This window comes from Lithobates pipiens, unplaced genomic scaffold (genome assembly GCF_037356315.1).
Source record: "Lithobates pipiens isolate NorthernLeopardFrog02 unplaced genomic scaffold, aLitPip1_a1.2 Scaffold_8, whole genome shotgun sequence".
Classification (NCBI taxonomy): Eukaryota; Metazoa; Chordata; class Amphibia; order Anura; family Ranidae; genus Lithobates; species Lithobates pipiens.
In genome coordinates, this window is record NW_027507903.1 from 64,556,426 (window position 1) to 64,576,879 (window position 20,454).

Here is a 20,454-nt window from a genome sequence, read left to right on the forward strand (position 1 = left end):
CTACTGTACTAAAGAAAAAGTCCCTTATATTTCTTGTCTGGTGAAGGGATGTCAGCAGGACAGGAAGTGAGGGGAAATCTCTCTAATGGAGCCCTGGGTAGCAGTAAAAACCTGACATGTATTCTAACCCTCCCCCAATCTATATAAAACAAAACTAAAATTGGATCAATATACAGTTTAAGAAAATGCTCACTTATTTTAAATTCATAACCCCTAATCATTTTCTTTAGAATTTATAAACTTCTGCTGTAATTTGATAGAAAACCATTTAGGCTGGGTTCACATGCGGCTGTGGCTCACAGCAGGGGCCTGATGCATCCCTTTTCATCGATTCAGGTGCAAATTCAGGCAGAAATTTGGACCCGATTTGGAACCAAAAATGCAGAGGACCCTTTCCAAATGTGGACCGTGGCGGCCCTGGAGGTGTGTGAACCCGGCTCCATTGAGAGCTGGTCACACTCTCCTGCCATGCAAATTGGATGAGGGGAAACCCACATCCAATTTGCATAAGTTTGAAACCAGCCTTAGAGTAACACTCTGCATTTCAAAACATTTTCCCCTGAATGAGTCTGAGATCATTAAAGGACAAGTTATTTTGGCTGTACTTCTCTATTGATCACAGGAGTGCACAACAAATCCGTTTTCAGTTAACAGCGTGCTAAAGTGTCAATCAGCCAGTCCAGGCTTTACAGTACATTCACCTTGGTGCTTGGACAGGCAGCTGGCTCAACCTCTCAGTGAGCTGCTGGGAGACTGAGTCAGCCGTTCACACCCCCTGCAGAGCCCAGAGCTCCAGTGAGCACTGAAAAGGTAGAGCAGAGAGTCAGCGACTGACAGTCAGCCAAGATTGAGAACTGAGCAATCAGTGGTCTTTGTACGCTCACTTCTCACTCTTTGAAGCAGTGGGGGACAGATGCAGCAACGAATCGATGCTGCATCCACCTAGGTGATTATAAATGTTTTAAAAACCCCTACTTCTCTTTTAGAAGAGATTATTCAACCCTGGGCAAACCACATATTAAAAACATTGCTACAACCTAATAGTGAAATACAATAAACAAAAACAAATGTTTTATTTAAATAACCTTAGCAATCCTACTTTGGATCTTCTCATTAATCAAGGCTTGGATTTTAACTTACTTTTCTGTTTATATGTCATTCCTGTGAAAATTTGTAACAGGAAGGTATTTAAGGTAAGTCTAAAGTTAAGAAGAGTTAGAACCATTGTCAGGTTTTTACCGGTGTCCATGTTTCCTCTAGGGAGCGTCACCCTCTTTATTTGTCTTGATGACCATTGTTAACAGAGGACTGAAAATTAGGGAATTCCTATATATAGATGCAATTAATGTCTAACCGCTGGCAACAAAAGTGAGTACACCCCTAAGTGAAAATGTTCAAATTGGGCAAAAAGTGTCAATATTTTGTGATGTTACCATTATTTTCCAGCACTGCCTTAACCTTCTTGGGCATGGAGTTCACCAGAGCCTCACAGGTTGCCACTGGAGACCCCTTCCTCTCCTCCATGACGACATCACGGAGCTGGTGGATGTTAGAGACCCTGCGCTCCTCCATCCGAGGATACCCCACAGATGTTCAATAGGGTTTAGGTCTGGAGACATGCTTGGCCAGTCCATCACCTTTACCCTCAGCTTCTTTAGCAAGGTAGTGTTTGTCTTGGAGGTGTGTTTGGGGTTGTTCGCATTTTGGAATACTGCCCTACGGCCCAGTCTCCCAAGGGAGGGGATCATGCTCTGCTTCAGTATGTCACAGTAAATGTTGGCATTCAAGGTTCCCTCAATGAGCTGTAGCTCCCCAGTGCCAGCATACATGCAGCCCCAGACCATGGCACTCCCACCACCACGCTTGACTGTAGGCAAGACACACTTGTCTTTGTACTCCTCACCTGGTTGCCACCACACACGCTTGACACTATCTGAACCAAATAAGTTTATCTTGGTCTCATCAGACCACAGGGCATGGTTCCAGTAATCAATGTCCTTAGTCTGCTTGTCTTCAGCAAACTGTTTGTGGGCTTTCTTGTTCATCATCTTTAGAAGAGGCTTCCTTCTGGGATGACAGCCATGCAGGCCAATTAGATGTAATGTGCAGAGTATGGTCTGAGCACTGACAGGCTGACCCTTCACCCCTTAAACCTCTGCAGCAATGCTGGCAGCACTCATATGTCTATTTACCAAAGACAACCTCTGGATATGACGCTTACCACGTGCACTCAACTTCTTTGGTCGACCATGGCGATGTCTGATCTGAGTGAAACATGTCCTGTTAAACCGCTGTATGGTCTTGGCCACCGTGTGCAACGCAGATTCAGGGTCTTGGCAATCCTCTTACAGCCTAGACCAGCTTCATGTAGAGAAACAATAATTTTTTTCATTATTATCAGATCCCCAAAGAGTTCTTTGCCATGAGGTGCCATGTTGAACTTCCAGTGACCAGTATGGGAGAGTGAGACCAATAACACCAAATTTAACACACCTGCTTCCCATTCACACCTGAGACCTTGTAACACTACTGAATCACATGACACCGGGGAAGGAAATTGGCTAATTGGGCCCAATTTGGTCATTTTCACTTAGGGGTGTACTCACTTTTGTTGCCTGCGGTTTAGTCATTAATGGCTGTGTGTTGAGTTATTTTCAGAGGACAGCAAATTTTCACTTTATTTATACAAGCTGTACACTCACTACTTTACATTGTAGCAAAGTGTAATTTCTTCAGTGATGTCACATGAAAAGATATAATAAAATATTTACAAAAATGTGAGGGGTGTACTCACTTTTGTGAGATACTGTGTGTGTGTGTGTATATATATATATATATATATATATATATAGCACCTGACAGAGCCTTTAACTATTTCCTAAAAAAGCTTTAGATATATTTTAAACAGGGCCTACAGTTTTCAAAACACAACGGTGTAATGCCGGCCATACACGGTTCGAATTTCAAAAGAATTTTCTTTCGAAAATCGTATCTAAGAATTTTCGTATGAATTTCGCACCATTAGTGGGCTGCAGCAACAGCCGATTTTCGTGCGGAAATAAAATTTGAGGAATTGGACATGTTGGAAATTTTTAGAAAAATGAACGATTTTCTAATCAATGATGGGAGAATCGTGCGAGAAACGTAATAAGAAAAGAAAATGTACGGAGATAAAAGAAAATGTACGGTGATAAAAGAAAATTTACGGAGAGAAAAGAAGATTCCCAGCTAAGAAAATTATTTTCTGTAGCAACATGAGGTGAAATTGAAGGCTTGGTCGGCCGAATTTTGAAAATCAATGGTGGCATAATCGGATCACAAAAAAAACGAATTTTCTGATTTTGAAAAGAAAATTTGTTCGAAATTCGACCGTGTATGGCCTGCATAATTGGGGTCTTCGTGTAATATAGACAACACAAAAGTGATGACACACAATTAAACAACCATCAATAGCTTTCTATTCTAGGTCACAATAGTTTACCCAAACTAGAACCTCTTCTGGCATGATATATACACTTCTGTAAGTTTGTAGTCAATACTATTAATATATTTACGACTGAAGGGGGAACTGAATGTGGTTGTATAAATGTCACTAACCTTTGCTCCATTGGTTTAGGTTAAGGATTATGCACTTCTACAGTCTGCTATTCTAGATCTCTTATCATCCTAAAGGGCAGTTTTGGATATCAATGTATATGGATTTGTAGCATTACTAAACTCAGAAGTTCTTGAAGTAGGATTTTTAAACATAGAAACCTATAGGCACAAGAGTGTTTCATAGACTTGTATTATGCTTGTATGCTGCCTCTAGCAATTGGGTTTCTCTTTGTTTTTAGAAATTCTTTTAAAACTACCATTTGCAAATTGGTGAATTTACTACAATATAAAGATTATGATTTACCATTTTATGTTCTGCTGTATTTTTGTGCAGATCAAAGTTTATCTAAAGCCAGTAGATGCAGCAGAAATTAAGAGGAAAATCTCCAACATTAAGTGTCCTTAGTTGAAGATTTCTCCTCTAGTCCTGTTCTTGTGATTACTTCACCTTTGTTTCCAGTGCTGGAGCACAGCAATAAAATTATTATTATTATTCAGGATTTATATAGCGCTAACAGTTTGCGCAGCGCTTTAAAATATGAGGCAGACAGTACACTTACAATACAAATCAATACAGGAGGGATCAGAGGACCCTGCTTGTTAGAGCTTAAATCCCAACAGTTTTATCAACATACCCCTAAATTATTACATCAGATACACTTTAAGGTCTATAGTAATAGTTAAAGTGACAATGAACTCTGATTTAAACAGACTCTTCAAGTATGTATTTTTATTTCAAAGTACCTTTATATTGCTGTCAGCTTCCTCCAAATCAATAAAAAATCTTTTTTTTTTGGAGTGTGCATAAAGATATGTTACAAACAAATGAGTGAGAGGAAAAGGAGAGGTTTGGCAGCTCATGGAGGACATTATGTTAACAAAGAGGCAGAGAATGCAGTTATTAATGATTTTTAAGAAAAAATTATTACAGGGCCATTAAAGTGGTTCTAACCCTAAAAAACAAAAAAAAACAAAAAACTTGGTGCTCTATTGACTGTGGTACAGATCACGCTGCGCCCCGAAGATTACAATTTACTGGAGCATCTGGTATGAAAGTAGACGTTGAAGACGACAACCCCTTGGCATGCTTACAACTATTTCTGACCGATGAGGTTATTGAAAAAGTTGTTACTGAGACAAAATGGTACCAAAAGCAACAATTCGCTATTACACATTGAACGTTTCCAAGAAGCAGAAAGTGGGAACCAGTCACCAAAGATTTGGAAATTTCTGGGCCTAATAATACTTCAGGATGTGGTGGAGAAACCCCTGCAGAAGTGGTATTGGACAACTAATACATTACTTGCCACTTCATTCTTTTGCACGGTCATGTCAGAGTATAGATTTTCCCTGATCATTAAATATTTACAATTTGAAAACTAAGAATTTGATGAAACTACTCACCCTGCACCAAAACTAAAGAAAATTTGGAAAGTATCTCAAATGATTCTAAAGAATTTCTAACAGAGCTATGTGTCAGAAAGAGATATCAGCATAGATGAAAGTATAATTGCCTACAAGGGAAGGCTGGGTACAATACATTGCATCAAAGAGAGCATAAAATCCTACATGCTATGCAAATCGTCAATAGGCTACATTTGGATTTCAGTCCTTCACACTGGAAAAGGAACAATATTCAATCCACAATACAGCAACTATGAAATAGAAACATCTTCTGTTCTTTCACTCATTGAGCCATTGCTAAATCAGGGATATTGCGTAACAACCGACAACTTTTATACATCTCCTGAACTTTATGAGTTTCTTCTGCAAAACAAAACAGATGCCTATGGAACCGTTAGGGCTAACCGGCGCAACATGCCGCCAATGTTTGTCAATAAGAAGCTGAAGAGTGGAGAAATGGTTGCCTGGCAGAATGGCAAAATGATGGCACTGCAATGGCGTGACAGATGCGTGTCTAATGAGTACAATTCATAATACCTCCACTGTTATGGTACGCAGGAAGGGTGGGAAAGAAATCATGAAGCTACAAGTAGTCAACAGAGCCGGCCAAGCAATGACATTCTACCCAGCAATGAGGAAACAGCAAAAGAAGTACTACAAGAAAATCTTCAGGCATCCTCTTGAGCAATGCTTGTGGAATACCTATATTCTGGTAAAAAAAAAGTGATAAGCCTGTGATTCACTCTGACTTCATTTGGAAAGTTGCCAAACCAATCTTTGTGAACTACCAAACACCATCAATGGCTGTGAATAGGGCTTAACGTTGTGCTGTTGGCATTGTCAACCTGGAACGCCTGACCTGACGTCACTTCATGGACTGCATCCAACGAACTGAGAAAATTCAGCACCTACAAGGATGTGCGGGGTTTGTTGCTCGAAGAGTATTGGCAATGGAAATAAAATCCAAAAGGAAACCAGGTTCCATTGTCTTGATTGTGACGTCAGACTTTGTGCAGTCCCATGTTTCAAAATGTATAATACCCGGGATGTTTACTAAACCAATTTGCAGTGTCTAGTATTACAGTGACTAGTAATATTACACTCTTGTTTGGACAGCTTTCAGTGTTTTTGATTTGATTACATTATTGAATAAAATGTATTATTGTTATATATATATATATATATATATATATATATATATATATATATATATATATATATATATATATATATATATATATATATATTTATAATTATTTATAGTTATTTATTATATTATAATTCATGATTTTGTGTTTCAAACTTTATAGTATCTAAGATGTGTACTAGACTCTTGTTTGAAAAAGATTTAAGTGAGTTATTCCTAAGAATTACAGGCCTACAATATAAAATGTCAAATTTCCATGCAAAACATTGTACTGCTTTGACATTCAAAACTCAGACATAATCAGACTGCCAGGGAAGTTAAACAAGAAATATCTCCACAACTGTACTAAAGGAAAAAAAACTGTCAAAGTGTATCTAATCCCAAGGGCAAAAATATATATATTGCATTTTGACAGTCTTTTGATATGATAGCTGTATAAGTGTTATTTTTTTACTTTATTTTCACCCAGTGGTCCTACAAGTAACAAACTTCCTTTCAGAGAGTGACAGTACTCACTCTTGGTACTGTATCTATGGTGGACCAGCATTGTGATCCTAGGTGACTCACTCCCAATTTAAACTACATACCATCTCCCCCTCTCATTGTCTCTATAGTATAAGAGGAGGTATTCTGTAGTCTATAGAGGTGAGCTGGGCAAAGCTGATAACAGTTTGAGATTTCAGAGCAGCATTGTCAGCTCACTACAGTAAATTTAGGAGCTTACATGGTTTCTGCCAGGATCAGCAGATATATTTTGCACTAATCTAACTGATATAAATTAAAAGGGACCGACTAAGAGAAGTTCATTGTTGGGATTTGCATACACTTTCGTTTTAAGAGCTGGATTATCCAGTAACAACCACTGATAGTTATCCTACAACTGATACATTTTAATAAACAAAGGCATTATTTTACAAGATATTTTTCATATAACTGAAATGCTTTTATTAAGTTGGTATTGCAAGAAATTGATGTTCTCATATGTAGACCAAACTGCACATAGACAAGCAAGTAATGAATTTGTAGTACTGTTGGTTTAAAATATGAGCAGCATCTGGCATTCTTATAAGTGAGGAGTAAATAACAAATTGTATATCCTCATTTGATAAATACATTTTAATTAGAATGCCATAGTCACAAAGGTAAAATATTATGTTTCATTTATATTATATTGTGCATACAGTTTCTTCACTAAGAATCATTTAGGTACCGCTCAATGTCTACATGCAAAATTTACTTGAAAATCTGACATCATTCCAGCAGCCATACGGTCCAACATATTTTACATAACACTATTATCTGCTCTTTTAAAAAAAAAAAAACACAAAAATATTTTTTATTATAGCAGCCATATTTGACAAGCAGATTTTATTTTAAATATAAATCATCGGATGATCAAGTCAATCCTCCTTCTTTTGGGATAATTTAACAAAAAAAAATAATACCCCAGGATTATGACTACATATGTTTGTACAACGCTTCAAAATTTTTACATCCTGAATTTAAGTATATCTTGCTTTGGCTAAATTATTTACGATTTTTCCTTGTATATTTTGAGCAGAAGTCCTTTTAAGTCCAAGTTTGCGCAAGTCCAGCTTGTTTGGATTTTCAGTAGTAGATCCAGCTTTTGTTTTTTCACTTGTATCATTTGTATGTTTTTATTATTAATATTATTAATAAAATAAAAAATATATATATTCCGCTGGAACTGGTGAACAACGGTTAGGACATGTGCACTGGAAGGAAGTGGGAACTTTTGTTTTCTTTCTTGGATTTCTTCCCCTTAATAGGAGACCCTTTATTGTTCAATGCAACAAACATCTCTTTCCCATTATGTGTCCACTGGGCAGATGCATATGTGTTGTATTTGTTCTCTTGGATCAACTCTTTAAAATTGCAGTCTTCATTGCACAATTTCTGAAACATAAAAATGAATTAATAATATTAAAAAAACACTTAAAAATGACTGAACTTTATCAGCAGTTGCATTTCATATTATTGTTATTATTATTTAATGTACTTATATAGCGCCATCAATTTACACAGCGCTTTACATATACTTTGTATATTCACATCAGTCCCTACCCTCAAGGAGCTTACAATCTAAGGTTCCTAACTAACATGGTCACATATAGTCCCAACTGTAATATATTTCTGACAAAAATTATATTTGCTTATGCTTTATAAATGCTTGTTTCCAGCAGGTACACTAAATATTTGCATTCCAGTTCATTTTAAACACCTTATTCTAAGCATGTAATCTCTAATTCACAATGGCTTCAGCATGTGAACTCTTCTCCAAGCAAGCAGCATAGTTGACAACAGGTTTTATTTCACAAACATTTTGTAAAGTTTAAACCAACTTCAGACAGCTTTCTTTAAACCCTTAAAGCATATTGAGCTCCAGTTTGAAAATTGTGGTGCATTTCCTTCCAAAAATGGTAGTTGCTTTGATGACATTAGTCACAGTATTTTTAGAGTTGCTGACCTAGGACAAGCATGATGAAAAAAATCCAGATTGAGATCAAAGCTCTTGATCTGAAGATTAGGACTGCATTATCCGCTCATTACAGATTTCCTTTAAGCTGTATATATAGCCAAAATGTTTTCTTTACTTTTGGATAAATTCGTTTTTTGCTGTCTGTATCTGGTTGGAGAGATCTTCCATCCTTTGTTTTGTAATGCAGTGCAAGGCAAGTGAATATGGAGCCTAAAGCCGGCCATACATGAGTCGAATTCTGAAAGAATTTTATTTCGAAAATCAACAAATTTTTGTTCAAATTTTGCACCATTAGTGGGCCGCAGCAACAGCCGATTTTCATGTGGCCCTCGAATTTAAATGATCAGGCATGTTGGAATTTTTTTTAAAAATGTATGATTTTCTAATTAACCTCCCTGGCGGTACGATTATTTCGGATTTTAGGTGCTAAAAGCGGTACCATTATTTTGCATGAAAATTTCGCGTTTTATATTGTAGTCCTGCAATTCTTAGGAATAACTCTCTTAAATCTGTCCAAACCAGAGTCTAGCAGACATCCCGGGTATGATAAAGTTTGAAAAATTAAATCATAAATTATAATATAATAAATAATTATAAATAATTGTACCAAATAATAATATAACAATAATAAAAATGATTCAATAATGTAATCAAATCAAAAACACTGAAATTTGCTCAGTTGCAGAATTGTCACTGTCATTACTTTTCAGTATTTGAAGACGGATCTCCCCACAAATCACTATCGCTCAATTCTGTGAGTGATTCTAATTTATTATCGCTGTTTTCTAGCTGGTCTAAAATCATTTTTGATGTACAGTGACAGTTTTGGTTGCTATGGACAATCTCCAGTTTCCAGGCATAAAGAACAGTTTTTATTATATAAAACTGCATGCAGGACACTGGGCAGACCACTAGGGACAACGGGGATGTGAAATATTTACATACAGCAATGTAATCTGTAAGATTACATTATACTGTATGTTTACTGTTTGTTTCACTTTTTGAATTTGGCGCCGATCTCCGCGCCCGTGCGTCGCAACGCTCGCAGGGCACGGAGATCGGCGATGTAATGCATCGAGCGAGACACGGTTCGCTCGTACAGCGGGGAGACAACGCTGGATCCGAGGGAGAAGGTAAGTAAACCTCCTCCTGGATCCAGCGATGCAGTCCCGAGTCTGGCTCGGGGATACCGCTTTTGGTATGAAAAATCCACCCCGAGTCAGACTCGGGAATACCGTCAGGGGGGTTAATGATGGTAGAATCTTGTAAGAAATAAAATCATAAAAAACGTGTGAGTGAAAGAAAAGAAAATTCCTGGAAAGAAATAAAGATTCCTGGGCACGAAAATTATTTTCTATAGTAACAAGGTGATAATGAAGACTTGGTTGGTCAATTTTCGAACTCAATGGTGGTACCATTGGTTTAAAAAATGCGCAAAACTTCTGATTTTCTAAAGAAAATTCATTCAGAATTCAACCCATGTATGGCCGGCTTAAGCAGGACTCTCCTTGGAAATTCAGGACATTTGGGAACTCTAGTGGCCTGGAATTTGAACACCCTTTAACCTCCCTGGCGGTATGATTCATTCTGGTTTTAGGTGATGAAAGCGGTACAATTATTTTGCATGGAAATTTGGAGTTTTATATTGTAGTCCTGTAATTCTTAGGAATAACTCTCTTAAATCTGTTCAAACCAGAGTCTATTAGACACCCCGGGTATGATAAAGTTTATAACATAATAAAGAATAATAAAAAATATTCAATAATGTAATCAAATCCTAAAACACTGAAAAAGGGACACTTTTTGGTTGCTATGGACAATCTCCAAATTTCAGGCAGAAAAAACAGTATTTATAATATAAAAGTGCATAAAGGGCACTGCACAGACCACTAGGGACAAAGGGGGTGTGTAATTTTTTTAATACAGTACTGTAATCTGTAAGATTACAGTGCTGTGTGTGTTTTGTGTCTTTTTACTTTTTTGATTTTGCCGCCGATCTCCGCTCCCGTGCGCCGTAACGTCGCAGGGAACGATAGCTCGGCGGCATTCGGCACTGTGAATTGAGCGGAGGACAGCTCGATCACACAGCACGGAGGACATCGCTGGATCCAGGGGACAAGGTAAGTAACTCTCCCTGTGTCCTCCCTGCATCCAGCGATGCGATACCGAGTCTGGCTCGGGGTTACCGCTCGTGTTAGTAAAATCCCAACCTGAGCCAGACTCGGTATTACCGCTAGGAAGGTTAATAACAAACTATAGATTTAATGTGGGTAGATTTAAATAGGCTCAACCTATTTTGCCACATATTGTATAGTATTTACCTTTCCATAGAGCTTTCCAGATTTATTCATAGCAAGAAAATATTCACTTTGCACTCCTTTGATTGCAACAATTCCAACTGTCACTGTTCTGATCTCCAGAATACCTGCAAAATGTAAAAGAAAAGTATGTTTTTTACATGGTGTCATGGTAGTAAATGATTATATGTTAAGGACAGTTTTACCAAGTTTAATTTATTAAGAGTATACAGGAAAACGCAATAGGGTTGATTTACTAAAACTGGAAAGTGCAAAATCTGGTGCAGCTGTGCATGGTAGCCAATCAGCTTCTAACTTCCGCTTGTTCAGTGAAGCTTTGACAAAAAAAAACATAGAAGCTGATTGGTTTCTAAGCAGAGCTGCACCAGATTTTCCTCTCTCCAGTTTTAGTAAATCAACCCCAGTGTCATTAAAAAGTAGTTTTTTCAAAACAAATATTGGTTTGCTTATGTAGTTGTTATATGAAACAATTTAAGAAGTTAAAGCTTATTACATTGTGTAAAAACTATTTTTTTTTTAAATGTGCTGGCTACATGAAACAGAATACATAATCACATCATTGTACCATGGTATTATTATTATTATTATTGTTTTTTTTAACAAAAGAACCCTGTTATTATGTAATTATTATTCAAAAAGAATATTTAATGCATTATTTTTTCATGATAGATGCTGCCCTCCTTTTCTGACCAGCAATCAGCAAGTAGGAAAGGGCAGAGAGTCCTCTTTTGCATGTTAGCATGTAGCTAAGCCTCACACAAGGGAACAAATTATTTAGGAAAATAATCTATGTGTATCTATTCACATTTTTTCTCCTGCTTTTCTGTAAATCCCCCTATATGCTTTTTGACCCAATTAACATAAATCCACAATGTATTTTTTTCTTAGTTGTCAGTTTTCACAGTTTTGTTGTAACATGATGAAAAAAAAATCTTGACGGTCTTGTGACTTGTGAAGACTGTGAGAAAGTGATTAACACAAGTCTACCTATATCACTTCCAAAGAAAAACAGAAATCCTAGCATGTGTAAATGATACAAAACAGACCACTATGTATTGTGCTTTCAGTAAGATAAAGGAACTGCTTGACCTTACTGGGCCTGAAAACCTGATAGGATTTTGCAGTGATTTATGCCTGTGAAGATAAACAATTAGTGACTGTTCACTTAATTTTACATCTGTTTAGCGCATACCATCATTTTCCTTTAGGTACAGTAAGACCATGAATATTTAAATTTGAACTTGTTTTTATTTTTTTAAACTAACATTGCATGTACAATATATATAAGACACTGAACAATTTCAATCAGTCTCTACCATCATAGCAGTTTATATTTATATGTGCCTTCCGCTGTCACACACAAAATTGCCAGGATCACTTTGACTGGAGCTGGAGGTGACCCTGGGGTGCTTTTAGGTTTCTTCAGGGGTGCCTTGGCAAAATGCCTAAAAATTGCTCAAAACTTGAATACAAGCCAGCAGGTAGATCAAGCCTACCCTTTAGTTACCCAAAGTCACAGTATTTCATTATGCACTATTACAACTTTATAGACACTGGCATCCTGCCAACCAATGATCAGTTAATAAGCAGGATGTCTGTTGCCTCCACAGCATCCTTGTTTGACCCTTCTGTAACCCTGTCTATTAGAACTGGGGTCACATTAGCTGACTGGTGGAGAGAAATTGAGGGAGAAGAGAAACACTGGAATACTAGTCAGTACCAGAGTGCAAAAGTGTATTTGATTTGGAAGAATAAATCACTTCTAAAGTTGGGTATCCTCCATGTGTGGATGTTGCTTCATTATATAAAGCTATTAGAATAGGTTTTTACATTTTTGGATGGGGTGCCTTGAGACTGTCCATAATTTTATACATAAAGGTGCCTTTAGATTCTCTATCATTTTAAAGGGTGCTTTGACTGAAAAAAAGATTGAGAAGCACTGCAATAAACAAATATCTCTGACGGGAATCAAATCTAAAATCCCAGTGGTTTGTAGCAGTAAAATTATGTAACTTTATGTTTTTGTAATACATAAGCTAAAAACATTCAAAATTATATAATTTAACTGTCGGTAAAATATATTTACATCTAGTAAATACATGTATTTGACATTTTTAAGGGGAAAAGCTGAACTGAAGGCCAAATAAAATTTTTCAAAATTCATGTGAATAACTCTATTGTGGTGCATATAATGGTAATGCACATGTTACTGCAATGCACATTAACATCTTACTCATTTTGAATGGCACTCTTATGCACTTGGCAGCACAGCCTCGATGCACGTGTTGCAGCACACCACAACGCAAAGTAACACACTACATTGTCCATTCTGGTGCTGTGGCAGCACAACCAAAATGTGTGAACTGCATTAATGGAATGCATGCTAACATGTGGCACAAAACCTAAGAATGGCAAAGTATGAATGGGCCCTAAATCTATTTAATAAATAAAAAAAAACCTTCTAATTCATTGAGGAGCAGAAAAGTAGCAATGCGTTACTTTAACTGACATTTGTGCATTCATGCAACACTGTATCCAAACAAAATGTCCTTTTTTTCCCCAGAAATAGAGCTTTATTTTGGTGGTATTTGATCACCAATGCGGTTTTTATTTTTTTGCACTATAAACTAAAAAAAGACCGACATTTTTGAAAAACTAAACTTTTTTTTACTTTCTGTTATAAAACATATTCAATAAAAAAAATGAAAATGTCAAATGTCTTCATAAATTTAGGTCAATATATATTCTGCTACATATTTTTGATTAAAAAAATCCCAGTGGGCATATATTGATTGGTTTGCGCAAAAGTTATAGCATCTCCAAACTTTATGGGCTATCGTTATTAATTTATTTTTTACTAGTAATGGTGGCGATCAGCAACTTAAAGCAGGACTGATACGGACATTCTGACACTAATTGACACCTTTTACACTTTTTGGGGACCACTGACACCAATACAGTGATCAGTGCAACAAAAAAAATGCACTGTCACTGTACTAATGACACTGGCTGGGAAGGGGTTAACATCAGGGGCGATCAGAGGGTTAACTTTGTGCCTAGGCTGCGTTTTACTACACATAGGGGAGCTGGAAAATGGGTTTCCAGAGCTCTCTAAGGTAAGCTGGGTTCCTTCCACAAGCCCAAAAAGTGACTCCCATCACAAATACCATGTTCATAAATCTTTGCTTTTCATTCCTAAGTGGAACTAAACCCTCCTATCCTTTTGCAGCCAAGGAGGCTGCCATTTTAGTGTCTGTTTGATCTGTGGTTGTCGTGATGCTACACATGAGATCAGTTATGACAGCAGCCATTTCATGGCTTGACAGTTTGTTTGAGAACACAAGCAATTGTTTTTATTCATGGCATGCCTTGAATGTAACTTTTTTTGGTAAACTGTTGAATGAATGGGTTTACTTCCACTTTGTCCTATCTCACCCTACTGTCACAGCCAGTTAGAGGCTAGAGATAGTTACACAATTCCTGCTTGCTAGCCTGGAGAGCCCACATAGCCTATAACAGTGATGGCGAACCTTGGCACCCCAAATGTTTTGGAACTATACTTCCCATGATGCTCAACTACACTGCAGAGTGCCAGAGTATCATGGGAAATGTAGTTCCAAAACAGTACATTACTGATTTGGGTCTATAGGAGATAAACTACCTTTTCTCATATACCTGTGTGTGACACATAAACATATGGGACCTTTTGTGATAAGGCTATTGAGATGGTATGTTTGACAAAATGATCGGACCCAAAAAATAAAACGAGAGGTACATGAAGTTTGGTATCTGGGAAGGTTTTTTTTTTTTACTGCAACTGGGAGGTAACATCCCTGGTAGGTTGCAATACATACAATAATGAGCCAAAATAGGATTTTTAAGGTACCTTATACATAAGACATTAAATAATGTATCTATATATGTGATACTACTGACTATATTATAGGAATCCTTATAAAAATGAATAAAAATAATATACTTTGTGAAGAGTATTCACAAACCTTGTTGATGCGTAGAGAACCCAGAATATCTCTAAATTCACCTTTTTTCACCTGTCCATAGTCAACAGGTAGACCGCCATAGATGTTACAGTAAATTAAAGCGGTTCTTCACCCTTAAGGGGAAGTTCCGCTAGTATTATCCCTCCCCCCTCCGGTGCCACAATCGGCACCTTTCGGGGGGGAGGGGGGTGCAGTTACCTGGATAATCCAGGTATCTGCACCCACTTCCGGCCAGACCGCCGCATGGCTCCGCCCACCCCCGCATGGCTCCGCCCCCCCCCCCCGTTCTGTTCTGGGAAACACACAGTTCCCAGAGACACAGCGGGGGACCATAAGAGAAGCGCAGCGCAACTCGCGCATGCGCAGTAGGGAACCGGGCAGTGAAGCCCTCATGCTTCACTTCCCGATTCCCTGACAGAGGATGGCGGCGGTGGCTGCAGCGAGACGAGCGATCGCTCGTTATCTGCCGCCGACATCGCTGGAACCTGGGACAGGTAAGTGTGATATTATTAAAAGTCAGCAGCTGCAATATTAGTAGCTGCTGGCTTTTAATATTTTTTTTTTAGGTGCAGCTCCTCTTTAAGTTTACTTTTTTACAGTTCCTGTATTTACTGGCTAATATCAATAGCCTACAGAATGTTTTCACTTGTTGCCTGAAATTCATCTTTAAAAATACTTCACAACTGTGCATGGTAACATGTGTACAGCACAATGTGCAGTATATCTAAGTTGACATTTATTCTGGATGGCACCCCAGTGCACAAATACAGTATAAACAAATATACCTGTCCTTCAGTGCACCACAACATACAGATATTATTTCATATTGCAATGCCAAAAAGAAGATACTTTTTTATGCATGGATTTAGGATTCAGTCAAAATGAAAGGGCAGCCTTAAAGTAATGTGGCACAGGTGTGAAGCGAGCCTAAATATTATATTAATTAAACCCTTGTAGTTCCATTGCTTAAAAAGTAGAACATATACATTTTCATCTTCATTATCCCCAAGTAGGTGGAAATTAATTTAGTTATTAAGTGCCGTTCAACTTGTTACCTCTTCAAGAATCCAGTTGCAAAATTTCCCTTCAGTAGTTTGAGTCTCTACTCCTTCACACAATGAAGCAGTGAGGTTTGTTGCTCTACCACAGCCTTTCTCAACCTTTTCAACACAGAGGAACCCTTGAAATAGTTCTCCAGTCTAGGGGAACCCCGCTAAAAATGAGAAATCTACAACTCATGATACATTAGTTTGATGGTCAGTTGGAAGAATGGTCCTTGGCCCCCGTACACACAGTCGGACATTCCGACAGCAAAATCCGTGAGATTTTTTCTGACGGATTTTGTCTGAAACTGGTGTTGCATACACACGGTCAGCCAAAGTCCAATCATTCAGAACGTGATGACGTTCGTTTGTTACGACCGGACTACGTTCAGGCTAGTAGCCAATAGCTTTGCACTCGTACTTTGATCTGAGCATGGGTGGCACTTTGTCCGATCGGAATTCTCTACAAACGATCGGAAAAAGTCCGATCGGATTTTGTTGTTGGAAAATTTTAGATCCTGCCCACACACGATCGGATTTGCCTCCTTACAGATAGCTAAAAAGATCAGTGGTGTCAGTGGAAACTTATCTGAGAGGCAGAAATTGCCCAATGCTGAAGGAAATCCTAGCAACCTTTGGAGGAACCCTAGGGTTCCACGGAACCCTGGTTGAGAATCCCTGCTCTACCATATCTGGTTTTCCAGTTGTTTTCTTTATTCTGTATTATGAAGAATCCACCAGGAAAACCTTTGTTTGTCATTGTAGTAGTAATAACCACTGTGTGTAACTGCAAATTCTTACAGGAGTTTAAGAGTAAAATTCTGAAACATTTAAGAAGACAACATTGCCAGCATTCATTTAAAACTGAAATAACAGTTTTGGACAGTTTTCCTTTTAATTACCCCCTCTATTTAACTGAATATGGGTTTTCAAGACACAGCACATACATTGCTGCTTACTAAAGTTGTCATAAAATATTGTAAGGGCTAGATATAAAGCTATTCATAAGCACTACTCCTATACAAATTTTCTGTAAAACGTTGAATACAGCACATTATCCCTAGGAGATGTAATTTCTCTGTATTTAACACTACAAAAAATTATAACAATATTAAATATTAAAACAAAAAATGTATGAAGCACAGATTATCATGTATACTTAAAGTGTTACTAAACCCAGGACCATGCATTCGCTATATCTGGTCTCCCACAGACCAAACCCAGAACATGGAAATACATTTTTTTTTTTTTTAGTAAATGCTGTATAAACTTCTAAATACCTTTTCTCATCAGCAGTATATATCAGTTTTGTGACTTCTATAGGTGTCTGGTTAAAGCTTGTAGGAGGAGTTGTCATTCTTCTCTGACTGTCCTATGAGGCTGTAGGACCCCTGACCCGCTGTCTGGACAGTGCTGATTGGCCCTGTGCTGATCACATGCACCCTCCCAAGAAATAAAATAACTTTCTAGTAAAACACGCCAAACTGAGCGTGTGCAGAGTGACTCCAAAGGCTCTGTACTACCAGGAGATGGATTGGGGACAGTGGAAGAAGGGGAGGATTAGAGAAGACAGGATCACACAGCCTTTTTACACAATGTGCAGGATTAACCCCTTAGGTACCCCAATGAGTATAACAAGCATACTTTACTGCATATACAGACTGATTTTATTGTTGTGGGTTTAGTAACACTTTAACAACTTAAAAACTGATGGTTGTTATCCATTATGGCCAGATCAGATTTTTTTTTTCTGCTGTGTGCCTGTTGATTTAGCAATAACATGGTCATTACTTATGGTACCAAAATCATACAAGTATTGCTTTTTGACCATTTTTTTTCCTGAAAATTGTCAATTTTTTTTAGTGAGTCTGTGAAGTGGCATTGGTCATGGAGGAGACCCAGAGAGCTATAAAGAAGTTTTGTAGCGGCAAGATACTAGTTGATACTGGTGGAAGTGCCCAGTGCGCCGATATATATATACGGGTAAAGTGGGAGCCCTTAGAAGGGCTGATTTTCAGAATATATGTTGCCTTGTCCTCCCCAGAGCTCCTGAAGGTGGAGATTGGTTTTATGGCAAATGATTGACAGGTTGCATCCCTCTGACTCACCCGAGCAGGCAGCTTTTGGGAACGGAGTACAGATATGCCAGAAAGAGTCCCTCACAGGTCAGCAAATACCACAATCCAACCAAGCAGATGTGCATGGAAACACAGAGACTCCAGTAGCAGGCAGCAGTACACAGGAACACAGAGCAGGAAACAGACTAGGAATGCGGAAGTGTTAATAACAAGTGGCTTGCTGGAACACTCAGGGAATCATAGAGGGACTGAGTTGCAGGTTGCTGGCCCTATACACAAAGTCACAAATGTTTTTAATTATTATTGCTAAAGCAGTATAGCTTGATAACTGTTTTTAAAAGTTTACAATGTATGATTAATACAACTGGCTTGAACAGGGATCATTCAAGCAGAAACCACACTGACAAGTCTCAAATATAAAGATTTAATCTGTCAAGTTGACAGCGGGTCTTAGCGGGACATTTACAGGTATATACTGTAGACAAGTGTATAATACCTTTGACACACATATTTATTTGTATCTAAACTAAGAGCCTTAACAAAAAAACAAAATAATTTTATAGGGACAGTATAGACTTATTTAATCTTACATTTTCTGTAGTATACATACTTAACAGAAAATCCTTCCAGCTACTACTCGCAATCTACTCTTCAATGATTGAGAGCAGAGCAGCAATGTGGGGCTACAGCAGCTGTATTGATGGAGAAATGACAAATGATGTTAGCTGTCTCCTCTTCTAAGTCTGGTGCAAAGTCCCATTGAGCTCTCCTAAGTATGAACTGTCATCTGTTCCTGCTGATATTTGAATGTTTTCCTTGTCATCTTCTTTAAAGATGGACTGCAAGCAAACTGCTAAATGCACAGTTAAAATACATATATGGGAGTTTTTTTACCAACAAAATAATTTCTAGTTTATCCAATCAAATCCTGCCATTTATATAGCCCTAAACCAAATTCTCATAAAAAAATAAAAATAAACTGTCCTGTGCACTCTACAGACTGTAATCAATTACAAGAAAAATACTAACTGCATAAGATACTTAAAAAAATTAATAAAAAATCTAATGGCATGAGTGCTACTCTCTCTAAGATCTGTGTGTTGACACAGAAATGGATTTGTATCTATTTTTTTATTGGTAAAAGCCTTTTTTGCTTAGATATGAACTTGAAAAGTGCAAGTTTTAAGCAGACATTAGCCCATTTATATAAAATGTTTCCTATAATGCTCCTATTGGTGAAGATAATATAAGGGGGGGGGGGGGGATTTGTTTCTTGCAATACTGCTGTGCAAAATGTAAGCACATTGTTTCCCTGGAAGCCCAGGTTCTGAATCTAGGGAAGCAACTGTCAGCACTGAGAAGACCCTCCATACTTAAGGAGAGACCGGAATGTACCCAGCAGGTGCCGGCAGGGGCGAGCACTGAGGCGGGTGGTGACAGAGGTGCAGGCACTAGAGAAGAGTAGATGGGTTACAGATAGGAAGGTTAGAGGGGAAAGTGCCAGGGAGGCTGGGACATACCAATAAGTATGCCCCATTGAGTGACATTGGTGAAGCCAGAGAACAGCACTACTGGAGCTGAGGGACACCCCTAGCTGTCAGGGCAAGAGAAAGTCGGGGGGGAGGAATTGAAGGGAAAGGAAAGACAGATTCTGGTGGTAGGGGACTAAATTCTTAGAAGGACAGAGAGGGCAATCTGTGACAAAGACCTGAAGCGCTGAACTGTATGCTGTCTACTGGGTGCATGGGTTCCTGGGAGGGGCTGGGGATTGGGGAAGACCCAGCTGTCATGGTGCATGTTGGCACAAATGACAAAGTCAGAGGCAGATGGAGTGTCCTAAAGAACGATTTTAGGGACTTAGGAGATAAATTGAGGAAAAGGACCTCCAAAGTAGTATTCTCAGAAATACTACTGGTACCTCGAGCCATATCAGAAAGGCAGAGGGAGATTAGGGAACTAAACAAGTGGCTGAGGAGCTGGTGTAGTAAGGAGGGGTTTGGGTTCCTGGAGAACTGGGTCGACTTTTCAGTCGGTCACCAGTTTTATAGAAGGGACAGATTGCACCTAAATGGGGAAGGGTGTAGATCTGCTGAGAGTGAAGATGGCTGAAAAGTTAGAGGGCTTTTAAACCTAGACGACAGGGGGGAGGACAGCGGGGATCATATTCCAGAGGGTAGTATTGGGGGCATTAGTGGTAGGTTGACTAAAGCACATAAACCCGAGGTAATGAATGAATGAAATACTTGTATAGCGCACAATGCGAACTGAATCGCCTCTAGGCGAATAGTAACAATTCCTAGTTGCAATCCCAGAACACCCAATAAGAGGACAGTATGCGACAGGTCTAAACTACGTGGCACGTTCAC

General features: G+C 38.3%; 2 protein-coding genes across 5 annotated transcripts in view; one reads left to right on the top strand and one right to left on the bottom strand.

The window, feature by feature from the left end:
• FAM227B (family with sequence similarity 227 member B) overlaps positions 1-20,454 on the top strand; it is a 550,320-nt gene that overhangs the window by 151,769 nt on the left and 378,097 nt on the right. The window lies entirely within an intron of this gene.
• The window catches only part of FGF7 (fibroblast growth factor 7), a 100,720-nt gene continuing 87,335 nt past the window's right edge, over positions 7,070-20,454 (bottom strand). For both annotated transcript variants that reach the window (XM_077473448.1, XM_077473447.1), the window contains exons 3-4: positions 10,970-11,073; positions 7,070-8,065 (exon numbers count right to left, since the gene is read on the bottom strand). In XM_077473448.1, the coding sequence (XP_077329574.1) occupies positions 7,871-8,065; positions 10,970-11,073 (299 nt within the window). In that variant the 3' untranslated portion in view covers positions 7,070-7,870. The remainder of the gene's footprint in view (positions 8,066-10,969; positions 11,074-20,454) is intronic.